The sequence below is a fragment of the Equus quagga genome, chromosome 1 (genome assembly GCF_021613505.1).
Source record: "Equus quagga isolate Etosha38 chromosome 1, UCLA_HA_Equagga_1.0, whole genome shotgun sequence".
Taxonomy (NCBI): domain Eukaryota; kingdom Metazoa; phylum Chordata; class Mammalia; order Perissodactyla; family Equidae; genus Equus; species Equus quagga.
In genome coordinates this window covers 138542126-138558816 of record NC_060267.1, presented here as the reverse complement: position 1 = coordinate 138558816, position 16691 = coordinate 138542126, and the positions used below count along the sequence as shown (strand labels likewise).

General features: G+C 44.1%; 1 protein-coding gene across 1 annotated transcript in view; it reads left to right on the top strand.

The window, feature by feature from the left end:
* The first annotated feature begins 226 nt into the window (after positions 1 to 226).
* The window catches only part of PTPN23 (protein tyrosine phosphatase non-receptor type 23), a 31540-nt gene continuing 15075 nt past the window's right edge, over positions 227 to 16691 (top strand). The window contains exons 1-2 of the mRNA XM_046653407.1: positions 227 to 387; positions 9683 to 9757. Of these exons, the coding sequence (XP_046509363.1) occupies positions 304 to 387; positions 9683 to 9757 (159 nt within the window). The 5' untranslated portion in view covers positions 227 to 303. The remainder of the gene's footprint in view (positions 388 to 9682; positions 9758 to 16691) is intronic.

Below are 16691 nucleotides of genomic sequence, written 5' to 3'. Positions count from 1 at the left end.
AAACAGATGGGCAGCTAAGCGGATGAAAACTACCACTCCCACAAACCATCTCTCCTAAGGCTGGAGATTCGCCCTCCACGCCCTCCCTGAGGAGGAGACTGAGCATGCGCATCGGAAGCTGAGCGTGTACGAAAGGCTGCGTGGGTGGGGCCGGGACTGCATCTCCCAGCAGGCCGTGCGAGCGTCTTCTCGTCCCCGCGTGACGGGTGACTTCCGGTGGGGAAGGGGAGGGCGAGGGCGCGGGCTGAGCCAGCAGCTAGAGCAGAGAGGGAGCGGTCTGGTGGCCGGCGGGCGCCAGCCGCCATGGAGGCCGTGCCCCGCATGCCCATGATCTGGCTGGACCTGAAGGAGGCCGGTGACTTCCACTTCCAGCCGGCAGTGAAGAAGGTGAGTGCGTCTCGCACCCCCCCACCCCCTTCTCCCGCGTATCTGCGTTGTCTGCCAGCGCGTGACGCCCCCTGCGTGTCCATCATTTCTCCAGGCCCTGTCGCAGGGTCAGGTGAGGCCAGGAGGGGCCTCCTCTGGTTTTGCTCAGTCTGGTCCACCTCGACCCCCCGCTCGCCAACCTCCTTCTCCTCGGCGGCCCTGGGCCAGCACCCGCAGCCTCCTCGGAGACCGCTTCCCGACTTCTGCCCCGGGCCTTTCACGGTTGCCACCGAGGCGTCAGACTTCCTCAGTGTGACGCTTTGGATCTAGTTCTGCTCCGCCCTTCCTCCACTCCAGGACCGCCCCGCGGGGAGCGGAGGCGACCCTGATCGTCTGGGTTGAACTGCTGTGCCCGACCCTCGGTACGTTGTCCGCGACCGGCCTGAGATGAACGCTGAGGATGGCTCAGGATGTGTTTTAAGACGGGAGCCCCGGTGACCCAGGAATGTCTGCCTTCTGCGATTGGGGTCTCTCTGACACTTGGTGCAGTTCTGTCCGATCTCCTCAGAAGAAGAAACCTGTTCGGGAGCCCCTTTGAACGAAAAGATAGAGTTCCATTCATTTTGGGGAGGGTTACTGCTTTTCAGAACTGTTTGGACGGGATAAACAATGTTGTAGTTCCCCAAGAGACCTTAGTAGCTATTGTGTCGAACCTTCAGTTGGACGGAGGAGACAGGCTGGTTTGGAGTTGACTGAGGCAAGGGAGCTCTGTGGCGAGATCAGGGATACAAAGAGGTGGAACCAGGTGTTGGTTGGGCATCAGGTGCCCTCTGAGACATCTGTCTTGGGAAGGGTCACCTGGTAGTGTTGAGGGTCAGAGCAGAAGTGAAAAGGAACAACAAGGAGGCTGTTGCAGGTTGACATCCTTGTGGTTTTAGCACAGCAGCTGCCAGAGTAAGTCCCAGATAATCTGGATGGTGCACCACTCAGCTGGGTGCTTGAGGAGAGAAACAGGAGAAAGAAAATGGATATGGAAGTAGTTTCCCAAGAAACCATAACCACCTCTTTACACCGCTGTGGCCTTAATTTAGACACTGACAATTTGTTTATATTCCTTTGAGTCCGTCATTTAACCCCTTTGCCTCTTTTTCCTCATTCATAAACCAGGAAGTTAGATTAAGTGATTTAAAATTCCGGAATTTTGTTACCTCTTCCTCAGACTTTGGTCTGTTCTCCATCAGCCCTTTCATTAAGTACAATTAGATGACTTTTTCTCTGACACAACAAAACTCCTTTGTTTTCTAGTTCGACTCTAACCTGTTCAGAGTTCTCCCTGACCTACCATGGTTCTTTCAGCATTTTTTGAGCGCCCAGTATGTGCTTGATCTATGTGCTTCTGATACAAGGATTCTAGATTCTGTTCACAATCAGCCACTTGCTTTTCCCTTAACAGTCTCTGTATGTTCGTTCTTCTGTGCCTTTCGTTGTGGAATTCCTCCCATCCAGAAGAGCTCTCATCTTTGCCCTGGGGATGGGGATGGGGCCCTTCTTTAATCTCTGTATATTGGTTCTGTTCATCTTTCAAGGTCCAGTTAAGCTCTGTCTCTTCCACAAGTCTTCTTTAATCTTTTCATCTGGATTAATCTTTCCCTTCTCTGAATCCCTTACTGTTTTCATTCTTTTCCTGGTGACAGTTGTGTGTGCTATGTTTTAGCTCCCCTTTTCAATTGTAAGTGACCTGCGAGGCATCTCCATGCTTCTCACATCCTAGCGGGGTCCCCTCTACATAGTTGGCGTTCATGAGAACATTTCTCAGATGACTGAATTGATAGTCGATAGGGAATTTAGAGATGGTGACTAAATTTATGGAAATCCAGTGGATAAAACCTTAGCTCACAAACTCCTAGGAGATATTTTTGTTTGAGCTTAGCCTTTGGTGCTCTAGCCATGCCTAGGCTACAAGGTGTTATGTGAGCAGTGGCTTCCTTGAGAGTCCCTGGGCTTCCATGAGAGGAGTTGCTCATTAGCCATTTAACCTAAGACGGTATCAGATGCTGAAAAAACATTTGCTAGACATCAGCTTCTTTTCTTTGTTTCCTCTTTTTTGAGATTGGGAAGGATATCACCATTTATTTGATAGGTTAAGATTGTGGCATGAACCCACTGAAAAGGAATAGCAGTCTGTGGGTAGGCTGGGCTTGAAAGTGGCCAACTCCCTCAGGGTACCGTGGAACTCTCTTCCTGCAGAGGAGACTGCAGAAGCCACTGCAGCCTGAGAACTCCTCCTGTCCTGGACTCTTCTCTCCAACCATAGAGCCTCAACTCTGCCTTCTGCTGCTGGTACCCTTGTCCTTTCGACCCTTGCTCTGAGCTGCGGTAATCTTCACCAATGACTTGGAGCTGAGGGGTGGAATTTAATTTAGGATAGTCGGGTAAAAATTGATTCTGTTGAGGTCAACCTGTCGAGCAGTTTGCTTAGCACTGATAATATAGATGAATAAGAGATCATCTTTTTTTTTCATGGAATTCATAGTATAGTAGAGGAGATTTAAAAATTAGATGTTGACATCAGTGGAAGAGTAGAAGTATGTGCAGTGTACAGAAGTACCAGCCTTAGGGGGAGCCATCAGGGAAGCCTTGCCAAGGAGGCGGGGTTTGAAGGATGACTGGGAGTTTTCCAGATAGAGAAAGGGTTTTTTTCTTTATGAGGCTGGGCATTTGAAAAAAACTTTCATAATGGTTACTATTGGTTTTCACTCCTGATTGACATGCTTTCAATTATGGAATAATGTGAAAAAAGAGCCAGGAGAAGTGCAAGCTGGTTTTGAACTGCAGTGCCAAGCTTTTAGGTTGGGATACCTGGACCCACATAACTTTTTTAGTGGGGAAATCCTGCTGGCCCTGCACCTTCTTACCTGTGTTTTAGAGCCCAGAGTGCTGACTCAGTGGAAACCAATGAAAGATGACTCTTGTGCTCTTCATCAGTGAGTGATTTGGCTACAAGTGTTAGTGTTTAAAGTTCTTTCCTCTTCCGGTTCCAAACACCTGTCCTTAACCAACTGCACTTGAGCTTAAGTCAAGCTCACTTGAACTGAGGTGTTACGTCTCCCCCCAGTTCATTCACTGAACAAGTAATTATTGAGGGACTATTATGTGCCGGCTCTGAGAATTCAGGGCCGTATGTGATGACAAAAATCTCTGCTTTCGTGAAGTTTACCATCTAGTGATCCAGTAGTAACCTCGAAGGCGGATGTACCATATCGTATGGTAGCCACCCTGCCAACCAATTGGCTTCTTGGCCTCTCCCCTCCTCCCTCTATGGCTGGATTGATTTCTGTAAATCTCCACTTTCCCACTCGGTTCGTCCAGAGAAACTGCCTGCTGTTAAGGCCTGCCACCACTTTGCTTGCACCTGCCTCTGTAACTTCACTCGGCCAGGCCTCTCCTACAGGAACTTTCAGCCTCTTTTCCTTCCACATCTGGTCACTGTCCTTGTTACGGTTGTTACTGGAATTCTTTTCCTCCTCTTCATCACCCAGGCTGAACCATACTTCTTCAGGGCCCCTTGGCTGCCTGGCACTTGTACCACCCTCCTCCAAATTCAGATGGATCTTACAGCTCCTGCACTCAGGTGACCTGCACCATAGACTGCACACTCTTGTTGCCTCTTCTTCCTGTTGATCTTATTCACTTGTAGGTAGAGCCTGGTTTTCAGGTTTGTAGAATTTTTTCTTTTGCGGATTTCCCATGGGACAGCTGACTCTTTTTGAAAAGCTTGCCCCACATGCAGAAAGGGAAGTGAGATCACCAGAGGCCTAAAAGGGCCCTGGCTTCTCAGCAGTGAGGAGCACAGGACTTTGCCAGTTACCAGTGATGGTGACCTGTCTTATCCCTTATCACAGATTTAGAGTCACTGAGCTGGTCTGTCTGAGCCTGTCTCCCCACTTGTGTTTTATACGGAATGGCTCTAGGCACAGATGACCAGGATTATCCATTCATTCTTCTGTAACTTTAATCTCATACACCAAAGACCTATATCCATTTCACACCAAATTCGTTCCTTTACTCAGGAAGTAATAAATACTTGTGTGTAGACCGTGTATAACAAGTGTTGGTTGAATGACCTAATCTAGTTTAGCACCCTCCAGGAGATGTAACTTGAGTCATCCTCACTGGTGTAGTTCAGACAGGTCAGAAGAGATGTGGGAGAGAGGCCTTGAGTGTTATGTAGGGTTAGACGAGGTGAGGATGAAGGTCTGCTCTCATCCTCAGTGCTTGTGACCTGTTATTTGTCTTGGGCTTGCTGACACCAAGGGACTAAAGATTTCCCTTGGCAATAATACTCCTTTCTCTGAATAAAATTAAGGTCATTTGAGATTCAGTGGCAGAGCGTATATTGTATTAATTAACAATACTATATGTGGGACTCAATTTTATGTGCGTTTCTGTGGAACTGCTCAAGGCATTCCTATATTTGAGTCAACCCTGCAAGTGGAGAAAAAAATATGTGTATGGTGAAAAAGGTAATACACACGTGATGCCTTTTATTGCCTTTTTGGGGGGGTTATTGCTTTAACTAGTACCATGAAATTCTAAGGTAAATTAAGAGTGAAAGCTGGGGCTGGCCTGGTCGTGCAGCGGTTAAGTTCGCGTGTTCTGCTTCGGCAGCCCAGGGTTCGCCGGTTCGGATCCCGGGGCCGGACATGACACCATTTGCATGCCATGCTGTGGTAGGTGTCCCACATATAAAGTAGAGGAAGATGGGCACGGATGTTAGCTCAGGAGCAGTCTTCCTCAGCAAAAAGTGGAGGATTGGTGGCACATGTTAGCTCAGGGCTGATCTTCATCAAAAAAAAAAGAGTGAAAGCTAAACAACCCCACCCAGGGGAGAAAAAAGCCTACACAAAAGAATGAGAACATGTGGGGACTGTAGAAAGTGACACAAAGAAATATTCCTGGGTCAAGAGTCCAGAATTCTGGCTTGGAGTTCTAGCACTACCATTGCTCATCTCTGGTTCCCATTTTTCTAATCTGTGGAAGAATGGCAGGACCCAGGGTGGATGTTTTCAGTGATCTCACCTACTGACAAAATTCTGTGCCATTTGTTCCTCAGTAAAAGAGCAGAATACCCTCATGGAAACAGCCTAGACGTTGGAATCAGACAGACCTTGGTGTAGGTCCCACCTCGTCTGCTTAATGGCTACTACAGCTGCTACAAATGATGACATCACTTTTCTCACCTGTAACATGGAAATAATATACCTCATAAGCTTGTGAGAATCAAGAGTTTATCCGTGTGAGACCCTAGTACAGGTCTTGGCATGTTGTAAACAGTATTTTTAGCCTAGCATCCTCTCTCTCTCTTTAGGAAATACCTTAAGTCCTTATGACAGCTCTGCGAGTTAGACATAGCAGGTACTATTAACCCTATTTTACAGATGAAAAAAACCAAGCCCAGATCCTACAGCAACCCAGGGGCACAGCCAGATCTAATACTTTGTCTTGGTGTTTCTCTCTGGAAATGGCCTTTCCATTCTCTTTTATTGTTTTTCACTTGTAACTCCTTCCTTTCCTTTTTTTTCAGCGGCTCTGATGACATGCTCTCAATTAACATAGACCTGTCCGTATGTCTTAGTCTTCCCTCAGAAAAGGATCCCCAGATGCTCCAAAGCCTGGCTGGGCCCTCCCAACCCCAACCAGCTGTTAGTAGTGTAGGTCTGCTGGGGTCCTGTCAGGCCTTCTAGTTTCTTACTCTTCATCTGTGGTGCAAAGGTCCAGGCTCTAACTGCTGCTGGGCGTTCCTTCTCAGGCTCTGTTAGGAGCTTCAAATCCTGACCAGACTTTGTTATGAGCTCTGCAGAGCTTCAGACCATAGAGAGGCTGTGAGATGGTCTCTGTCCTTTAGAACCTTCAGCCAGCCTCTTTCCTCCATTCAGTGGGGGAGTGATCAGCAGTCATAGAAGATTTTGTCAGAGTTTAAAAAATAACCTGGCTGCTCCACTGACTGTGTGGCTGGAGATTTGTTTTCTCTTCTTGTTTCTTAGAGTTATTTATGAGAACCATATTTAAAAAAAGAGAAATGAATCGATTTGATGTGTGGTTAAGAACAGGGGCTCTGGACCCCAAATGCCTTGGTTTCAGTCCTTGCCCCATCAGTTACTAGTGCTGTGAACTTGGCAAGTGCGCTGACCTCTCTGCCTCAGTTTCTTCTTTTCCTTATCTGTAAAATGGTGGTAATAGTATCTGCCTCTTTGGGTTCTTGCTCAGCACAGTGTCTTGCCTGTGGTAGGAGCTCGGTAAGTGTTGCTGCTGATCTTGGAGGAAGAATGAGACACAGGAAGAAGGTGACCTCTAGGGACAATTTGCTGCGGGTAGGGGCAGCATCTCTCTCCACTTCACCGTTGTGTGAACATCAGGGACAAATGTTCTTAGTGATGTCAGGTGAAGCATTGTTTCTGGGACTTTCAGATATCCCTCTAATCCATTTGGCCTCTATCCCACGGGGCCTCTAGGCTCCATTTTTACTCCTTTTCTCTAGCCTCAGAGTGGGCAAACTAAAATATTTTATTAAAAGGAGATTAATCGAAGAAGATGTTCCCATTTAGATAGTCAAGTTTTATCTTATAGCTCAGGCCACGTTTTATATTTGTGGTTTTTGGAGGGTGTGGCGAGGAGGAGAAGGGGTGGGCTGGATCAGAGTGGGGTTTTTAACCGGAGCTTTGAAGTGTCTGTGAACCCCCTTCCTAAATGGGCTTCAGAGTGTCTGTGAACCCCTAAAATTGTTGGCAAATTTTTGTGTTTATGCATATTTGAATATTTCTAAGGAGATTTCTTTCATGGCTTTTATCATATTCTCAAAGGACCCACAAAAGGCTAAGAACCTCTGACATAGGGAAACATGTTTTTTCAGGTACCATTTAGCTCTTCAGCAACTCTTAAAACATTACAAATTTCAAACATGCAGAAAAGTTGAAAGAAGAAGGCATGCTCACCCAAATTCTCCCTACCTAGTTTTGATAGTTACGTTTCACCATATTTGTGTGTTCTCTCTCTGTATATACACATATACATATATATGTGTGTGTATATATCCCATGAACCTTTAAAAGTAAGTTGTACACATCTCAGCACATCCTAAGAGTAAAGGACATTCTCCTATATAACCACAATATTATCATCACACTTAAGAAAATTCACAGAAATTTTCTACTATATATTTAAATTTCACTACTTGTCCTCAAAACGTCTTTTATGACTGTTTTTTCCCCCAAACTCAGATCCAATCAGGATTCCTATATTGTATTTAGTTGTTCTATTTCTTTAATCTCTTTTGATCTACAATAGTCTCCTGCCGCCCCCCCCCCCCCCCACCCGCAGTGACATTGATTTCTCAGAGACTGGGTTAAATGTTCCATGTTCTGAAGTTTTCTGTGTGTCTCCTTTTATTGTTACTCAATTTGTTTATCCTTCCTCTGTATTTCCTGTAAAGGCAACCATTTGCTGGGGATCCAGCACATCTAATAAGGCCCCTACCATTCCTGATGGACTCATTGTTTGGGGTGGGGGTGGGGGTGGGGTCACTGGCTTGACCCTGGTGCTGGGCACACGGTCTGATGGAGGCACGTGCATAATGTGAGGATAGCAGCAGCTAACATTCAAGGAAGTGACATTTCAGCTGAGTCTTAGTAGAGAAGGCGGTGGACAGGCATTGAGACCTGAGAGCAGTAATTCCAAGGTACTGTTGGCTGAGTGTCCCTGGGAGGTGCCAGAGGACGATCCTTGAAGGCTGTTGGGAGCATGTTGTGAAGGGCCGTGAACTCTGTGCCGAGATTAGATTTGGTCCTGGAGGCTTTGGGAGCCACTGTTGCACATTCTTTTCAGACTACAGTTTTTCTCTTTAGAGTACAACTCATTTCCCGTAATCTCACTATCCTGAGAAAAGCGTGTTTATTTTTTGCCCAGGAGTGTGTGTTCAGAAGGATTTAAAGTTAGGAGTGACGTCAGAGTTGTGTTAGACAGTTCTGGCCACTAGGTAAGGGATGGATTTGAAGGAGTGGGTTGTCCAGGCCAGAGCTGGCAGGGGGAAAGAGAAGAGAGCTCAGGGACACATGGGGCTTTCAGAAGGTGAAACCAACAGAAGAGGGGTCAGGGCCAGAGGTTTGGGAACATGGCTGATAGTACTGAAATGAGCACAGTGGTCGCCTCCCTTCTGCCTGTCCCTCCTTTCCCTTCCCTACCAGGGCAGGTAGGAGCTGTCATACAGCCTTCCAGGTTTCCATGTGGCTAATTCCTTGGCCATGTGTCATAGGCCCTGGGAAGGGACTCCAGGAAAGGTGCGTGGGCCACAGACATGGTGTGAGTGTGCTACTGGGCAGAGCAGGCCACTGCTCTGCCGTTACAGCCTCCTTCCATCTCTGCCTCACATACCTTGGTTGGGGTCTTAAGGAACCTTGTGAGTTGGGCATTAGTGAGTGCCCTTAGTGTTTGTGAAATTAGTGGATCTGGCTCCCCAGATTGTAACCCAGACATCAGGAAGCAGGTGCTGCAACAGGGGTAGTTCCAGCTGCCTTAGACTGTTAATCTTAGGTGAAAAGGGGCCCTTTGGTCCAGGCCGTGCCTCCAGGCTGGTGAGTGTGCTCACTGTCCATGACAGTCAGCTCTTGAGGGGTGAGTGCTGTTGTGGGCCGGCATGCCAGTTCCCTCTCTGATGTGGGCAGTGACCTTCCCTTCTCCCATCTGGGTCATTCCGGTCACATGTCAGCAGGCCTTTCCTCACAGATGAGGACACTACAGGTCACTTATTTCTCTAGCGCCCTTTCCCATCCAGGAGGCAGGCTGGTGAAGAAGGCTTTGCACGCCCTCTCGCTTGGTGCCTCTTGCCTACATTTGCTGTCGGGTTAGGATTATGGTTGTGACCCCAGTACACAGCAGGGTCCAATCCGTGAGGGAGGCTTGAATTTGTGGCCTGTTTTAGGATGCTTGGTAGGATCCCATTGTAGCCATCTCAGTTCCCTGGCTTCCTGAGCTGGCGGAGTCCTGGACTTCATAGAGAGGGCTGAAGCATAATGAGGACCAGCCAGGGTGTTCATGTAGGGTCTTATTTCTCATTTTGCTCAAAGGAGGAGGCTCCCATGGTCAGCATCTTGGTGCTGCCCTATTTATGGAGGTAGAGTGAGCAGTGGTCCAGGAGATGAACTCATGGTTGTCACTCCGGACTTGATCCTGAACCCTGACTGGTGATTGCTGAGGACTGAGGGCAGGAGCGGGAGCAGGGGAGTCTTCTCTAACCTTGGTTTACTTTATTCTCTCTCTCTAGTTTGTCCTGAAGAATTATGGAGAAAACCCAGAAGCCTACAATGAGGAATTGAAGAAGTTGGAGTTGCTCAGACAGGTAGGAGGGTAGTATTTTTATGCAGACGTGAATGGGATTGGTTTGATAGGGAGGTAAGAAGCCACCTGGAACTGTGTTTTTAGTTTAGAATCTTTTCCTCTGTAAAAGCAGCAAAATTAATGATAGGAAAATTTCAAAGTACTAAAAAGCAAAAAAAAATGAAAACCAATCTTAAGAATCCTTTGCACAATTTTTAAAATTTTATGTTTAAAATTTTTATTTAATATATATAGTAATAAAACCACAGTAGGATCGTGCACCACTTATACTGCTTATGTAGCCTGCTTTTTTCACTTAACACATTGGAGATGTTTCTGTATCAATGAGCATACAAGAATATTTTTAATGGCCTGTGATGATTATGTCACACTATAATTTAATCAGTCTCATCTCTGAGAACATGTGATTATTTCAGTCTTTCACCATTGTAAATATACCCCATGTCTGCGTAGTTGGGTTTTTATAGGACAGTTTCTGTAGGAATTAGTGGGTGAACAGGAGCACCTGTTTGAGTTTACGCCCCTCAGCAGAGTGTGCCGCCTCCTGCTGTTACTTTCCAGTTCTGGCAGTCTGATAGATGAAAAGGATATTTGATTCTAATTTTCAGTTATTTGGTCAACAAAAAGGTTTCACAATTGTTTATGTGTTTGTTATATGTCTTTTAGGAATTGTCGGTTAATGTCCTTTGTTATTGGGTGTTAGACCTTTTTTCTTACTAATTTATAAGACTCATTCATACATTAGTAATACTCCTCTTTTGTCTTATATGATGCAAATATTTTTCTCAGTTCATCGTTTTTGTTTATTGCGTATTTACTGCAAACTTTTCAGATTTTACATTTAAATGTTTATAAATTGGGTCCATCTCATCTTTCCCTTTGATTTGCATTTAGAAAACCTTTGTCACCCAAACAAGGTGCAGTCACCAATGTTCCTTCTCTGGTACTTGTGTGCTTCTGGTTTTCACTTCAGTCTTTACATGGCATTTAAAGTATGTGATATGTGAGGGAAGGCTCAAACTTTAACTTTTTCTCCGTGTTTTTTGTACTGTTTTGAAACACTCCAATGCTGAATTCTCATATGTATTTTAGATCTATTCAGAATTTCCTGATCTCTTCCACCATCTATCTTCCTCTGCAGGCCCATGATATTTTAAGTATTGTATCTGTTATACGTTTTACTATCTGATAAGACTAATCCATGATAGTAACTTTTCTTTTTCAAGTTTTCCATGGCTATTCTCACGTGAGTATTTCTCGAACTTAGAATCTTTTTGTCAAGTTCTCCAAAATAGTCTTGGGAATTTCATGAGCTCATAAAATTTACAGATTGATTAGATAGAATTAACATCTTTGCAAGGTTGCTTTCCTCTGAATTTCTTCAGATCTTTTTTCAGGCTTCTCAGTAAAGTTACGGTTTTCTTCCTGTAGGTTTTACACATATCTTCTTAGATTTACTTCTGTATTTTTTTTGTTATTGCTATTAGTGTCCTTCCCTCGTCTCTGGTTATATTTTCCACCCCTTACAGTTGGTGTAGAGAAAAGCAATTTATTTTTGTTAATTGTCTTCTTTCTGGTAGTATTTCAGCTCATTTTCTTGGGTTTTCCAAGTACACAGGTCATAATCGTGTACATGTAATGATTTTGCCGCCTTCTTTCCAACAGTTGTTTTCTTGCAGTAGGCATGTATTTCCAGAACAATGTTAATAATTGTGAGAATGTCTATCTTTGGCTTGATTCTGGCATCTGAATTGTCAGCATTGAGCACAGTGCTGGCTATTGTGCCGGTTTGAGGTGACCTGTTTCTGCCATTGCGGGGCTCAGTGGTAGTGGGCACCACAGTCCTCTTAGCAACTCTGTCAGGGGGCAGGAGTATTGGCACAGTCACTCACTTTGTATTCTGATGAATTAATAGGTCATAAAACCTGTAGAAAACTGGGAAATAAGAGAAATATGAAGAACAAAACAACCCTGTCCTGAGACAGCCGTTGTGATATTGTACACATTCTTTTTATTTTTTAAAAAGCCGGAAGTTAAAATAACATTGCTAAATCATTCTAATTGATAAACGATTTGCTTAAATCTTATTATAACAGTGTTTTCAACCTTTCTCAACCTGTGTCCATTAGCAGTAAACAGTGACCAATAACCAGATGTCATTTCTGTGTTTAATATTATGAAAAAATTTTTCTACTTTTTAAATAAAAACTACATAATGTTGAATAATTTCAGCCTCAGCTCTTCCTTTGCCCCAAGCTGAGGGCAAAGCTTGATCCCCAAAAAAGAGAACTAAGAGGAGCTCTTCATCTGTCCTCTTTATATGCTGGAGTTCTAGTCATGCATTATTTATTCCATTAACAAACATTTATTGAACCCTGTCTTAATCTCAGGTACTCTTCTAGGCACTGTCGATTCAGCAGTGAACAAAGTTACTGTGTAGTAACATGGAACTCTAAATAAGATTCTTTGAGCAGAAAGGCACTGGTGGGCACCATTGGCATTAAGCTGAGTCTCCAGTGGCAGGGAAGAGGGCTGGGGAGCCAAATCCTGAAAAAAAGACGCCCATTGAATAAATGACTTCGTGAGGGATCCAGAGAGTGTGACGCTGGAGTAGCGCTTTCATTTGCAGTCTTTTTTTTCCCTCAAACGAGTGTTTTATTGAATTCAAGTGTAGGCAGATGTGTGTGTAAACTGCTGTGAAGGCTGGGGTAGCCACAGGCCACGCACAGCTGCTAGTAGTCTCTGAAACTCATCATGATCGCTAAAATGCGTGGAAAAAGATCAGTCAGCCAGAGGCAAGAAATATTGAAGAATGTAATGATCACGAGGAGGCCCATGACCAGGGCGCAGATGTTCAGGCACTTGGCGGTGGACGCATAGCTCTGGGCCCCAGTCACGTCGCCCACCATCTTCCGGTCCCTAGACTTCACGGAGTAGGTGAAGGCCACGAAGCCCAGGCAGCAGCACCAGTATGTGAAAAGCGTGTTGAACAGGGACCAGACGATGTGGTTGGGCGCAGAGGTGTCACTGCGCATGTTGATCACGGTGGTCGTCATGGGAGCTGAGCTCTGGGGTGCCCCCAGCACGGACACCTCATGCCCCTCCTTGAGCATCTCATAGGTCGGGGGGATACCACTGTAGGTGCCACTGACAAAGGTCTGGGAGGTGCGGTTCATGGTGCCGGGATGGAGCGAGCTGTGGTCTGGAAGGCTGGATGGTGCACAGTGGGCCTTCTCTTTCCCCAGTAGTTTCGGTTTCTCTCATTTGCAGTCTTTTGAGTGAGGCTTCTTTCACTTCCACATGGCTTACTGAATGCCTCCCTCAGCCTCCTGAGGTGGTGTGGTCCTGCCCCAATCATCCGTGTGTGGTCAGCATAGGAATAACAGGTATGCAAACCAGACCTAGATTTGGTGGAGGCTCAGTTCTCAAGCGAGAAAACTGTCCTGCTACCTGCAGCATTGTGAAAGAGCTGGAAACACTGTTATCAAGGCCAAGTGCCAATTTGCTTATTTGTTTCACTTTTGAAAAATTTGTCCAAGAGTCTGAACAGTGGAAGGCTCCAATTAAGGGAGCAACATATGAATCCATTGCAGATCCTCTGAATGGGTATAATATCCTTACATTTCTGGATTTGGTTGAAGTTGCCAGTCCTTGCTGGTACTAGTTTCTGAATAGCTGACAGAAAATGTCAGTAGTAATTGAAAATGTATCCAAAATTAACAGGTCAGTTGGGTATTAAAAACAGTCACCAATGCTGCTGGTTTATTGCAAGGATGGCTGCGTTGGTCTGTGGTCGGTGGTGGACAAGAAAACACTAACAGCTACTGATTTCTGCAGCACATATTTACATCCCTGGGACCCAAGGTCAGCCAAGCCAGTGTGGACTTCAGACCCTCAGACTTCTAACAAACACACAAGGGGAAACATGTTGCTATACAACGGTGCATAAAATAATTAGAAAGAAAATACTTAAAAGTGTGTATTTGTCACTAATTATTAGAAGCCTTATTACAAGGAACTTACCTGACTTTGTAAAAAATATCTTTTAGAAATTTTTTATTGTGGTAAAATACAGATAACATAAAATTTACCATCCTAACTTTTTAAGTGTACAGTTCAGTGGTACTAAGTACATTTACATTGTTGTGCAACCAGTCTCCAGAACTCTTTTCATCTTGCAAAACTGAAACTCAATACCCATTAAACAACAACTCCCCCTCCCCCTGCCCCCTAGTCCCTGGAGACCACCTTCTACTTTCTGTCTCTATGAATCTGACTACTTTAACTACTTCAAAGAAGTGGACACACACAGTATTTATCTTTTTGTGACTGGCTGATTTCACTTCGCATGGTGTCCTCAAGGTGCATCCATGTTTTAGTGTGTGTCAGAATTTCCTTCTTTTTTTTCAGGCTGAATAATGTTCCACTGTATGGATATACCACATTTTTATCATTTATCCATTGATGGACACTTGGGTTGCCTCCACCTTTTGCTTATTGTGAATAATGCCACTATGGGTGAACATGAGTTGTATATGTAATGCCCATGGGTGTACAGATATCTCTTTGAGACCCTGCTTTCTTTTGAGTATATACCCAGAAATGGAATTGCTGGTTCGTATGGTAACTTTTTGAGGAGCCACCATACTGTTTTCCACAGTGGCTGTACTAGTTTACATTCCCACCAGCAGTGCACAAGGGTTCCAATTTCTTCACATCCTTGCTAGCACTTACTATTTTCTGTTTTGTTGGTAGTAGCCATCCTAATGAATGTGAGGTGGTATCTCATTGTAGTTTTGATTTTGCATTTCCCTAATGATCAGTGTTGTTGAGTATCTTTCCATATGCTTATTGGTCATTTGTATATCTTCTTTGGAGAAATGTCTGTTCAAGTCCTTTGTCCATTTTTGAATCAAGTTGTTGTTAAATGATAGGAGTTCTTTATAAATTTTGGATATCAACCTCTTACCAGGTACATGATTTGCAAATATTTTCTCCCATTCCATAGGTTGCCTTTTCATTCTGTCGATTTTGTCCTTTGATGCTTAGAAGTTTTAAATTTTGATGTAGTCCAGTTTATCTATTTTTTCTTTTGTTGCTTGTGCTTTTTGAGTCATATCCAAGAAATTGTCACCAAATCCATTGTCACAAAGATTTTCCCCTTTGTTTCATCTAAGAGTTTTATAATTTCAGCTCTAGCATTTAGTTCTTTGACCCATTTTGAGTTTATTTTTGTAAGTGTTATAAGGTAAGGATCCAGCTTCATTCTTTTGCATGTGGATATTTAGTTTTCCCAGCACCATTGTTAAAAATAGTGTTCCCCCGTTGAACGGCGTTGGCAGCCTTGTGGAAAATCATTTGACCGTATGTATTCGTTAGCTACAACTGCCATAAGAAAGGACCTCAAACTGCTGGTTTAAACAACAGAAATTTATCTTTTCACAGTTCTAGAGATCAGGTTATCGGAAGGGTTGATTTCTTCTGAGGCCTCTCTCTGGTTTGCGAATGGCCTTCTTCTACCTGTATCTTCACATGGTTGTCCCTCTGTGCAGGTCTGTGTCCTAATCTCTTATAGGGACAACAGTCATAATGGATTAGGGCCCACCTATATGACCTCATTTTACTTTACTCTTTTTTTTTAATGAAATGAAAGCTCCATGCCCCCCCTTTTTTTTTTAAGATTGGCACCTGAACTAACATCTGTTGCCAATCTTCTTCTCTTTTTTTCATCTTCTTCTCCCCAAAGCTCCTTAATACACAATTGTATATTCTAGTTGTAGGTCTTCTGACTCTGCTATGTGGGACGCCGCCTCAACATGGCTTGATGCACCATGCCATGTCCACTCCCAGAATCTGAACCGGCGAAACCCTGGGCCACCAAAGCAGAGCGCGGAAACTCACCCACTTGGCCATGGGGCCGGCCCCTCTTTTTACTTTAATTACCTCGTTAAGGCTCTGTCTCCAGATAGAGTCACATTCTGAGATACTGGCTGTTAGGACTTCCACATGTGCATAGAGCTGGAGACATAATTCAGCCCATAACACCATGTATGTGCGGGTTTGTTTCTGGGCTCTCTTTTCTAGTCCATTGATTTATATGTCTGTCTCTATGCCAGTACCACACCATTTTGATTATTGTAGCTGTGTAATAAGTTGTGAAATCAGGAATTATGAGATATCTAATTTTATTCTTCTTTTTCAAGATTCTTTTGGCTATTTGGGATCTCTTGACATTCCATATGAATTTTAGAATGGATTTTTCTATTTCTGCAAAAAATGCTGTTTGTGATTTTGATAGGGGTTGCATTGAATCCCTAAAAAGTAAAATCCAAAAAAAGTAGATCACTTTGGGGAAGTTTGCCACCTTAATAATATGAAGTCTTCTAATACATGAATACAGGGTGTCTTTCCATTTGCTGATGTCTTTAATTTCTTTTGGCAAAGTTTTGTAGTTTTCAGTATACAGATCTTTCACCTTGATTATGTTTATTTCTAAGTAATTTATTATTTTGATGCTATTGTAAATGGAATTGTTCGTTTAATTTCTTTTTCTGGTTGTTCATTATGACTGTATAGAATCAGTTGATTTTTGTGTACTGACTTTGTATCCCACAACTGTGCTGAATTCGTTTATTAGTTCCAGCAGATATTTTTGCATGGAATCTTTGTGGTTTACTGTGTATAAGATCATGTCTGTGAACAGAGAGACTTTTGCTTCTTCCTTTCCAATTTGGCTGCCTTTTATTTCTTTTTCTTTCCTGATTGCCCCGGCTGGGATTTCCAGTACTGTGGTAGAAGTGGTGAAAGTGGGCATCCTTGCCTTGTTCCTGGTCTTAGAGGAAAAGCTTTGCAGTCTTTTACCAATTTAGCATAATGTTAGCTGAGGGCTTGTCATATGTGGCCTTTGTTATGTTGAAGTAGAGGAACTTACTGAC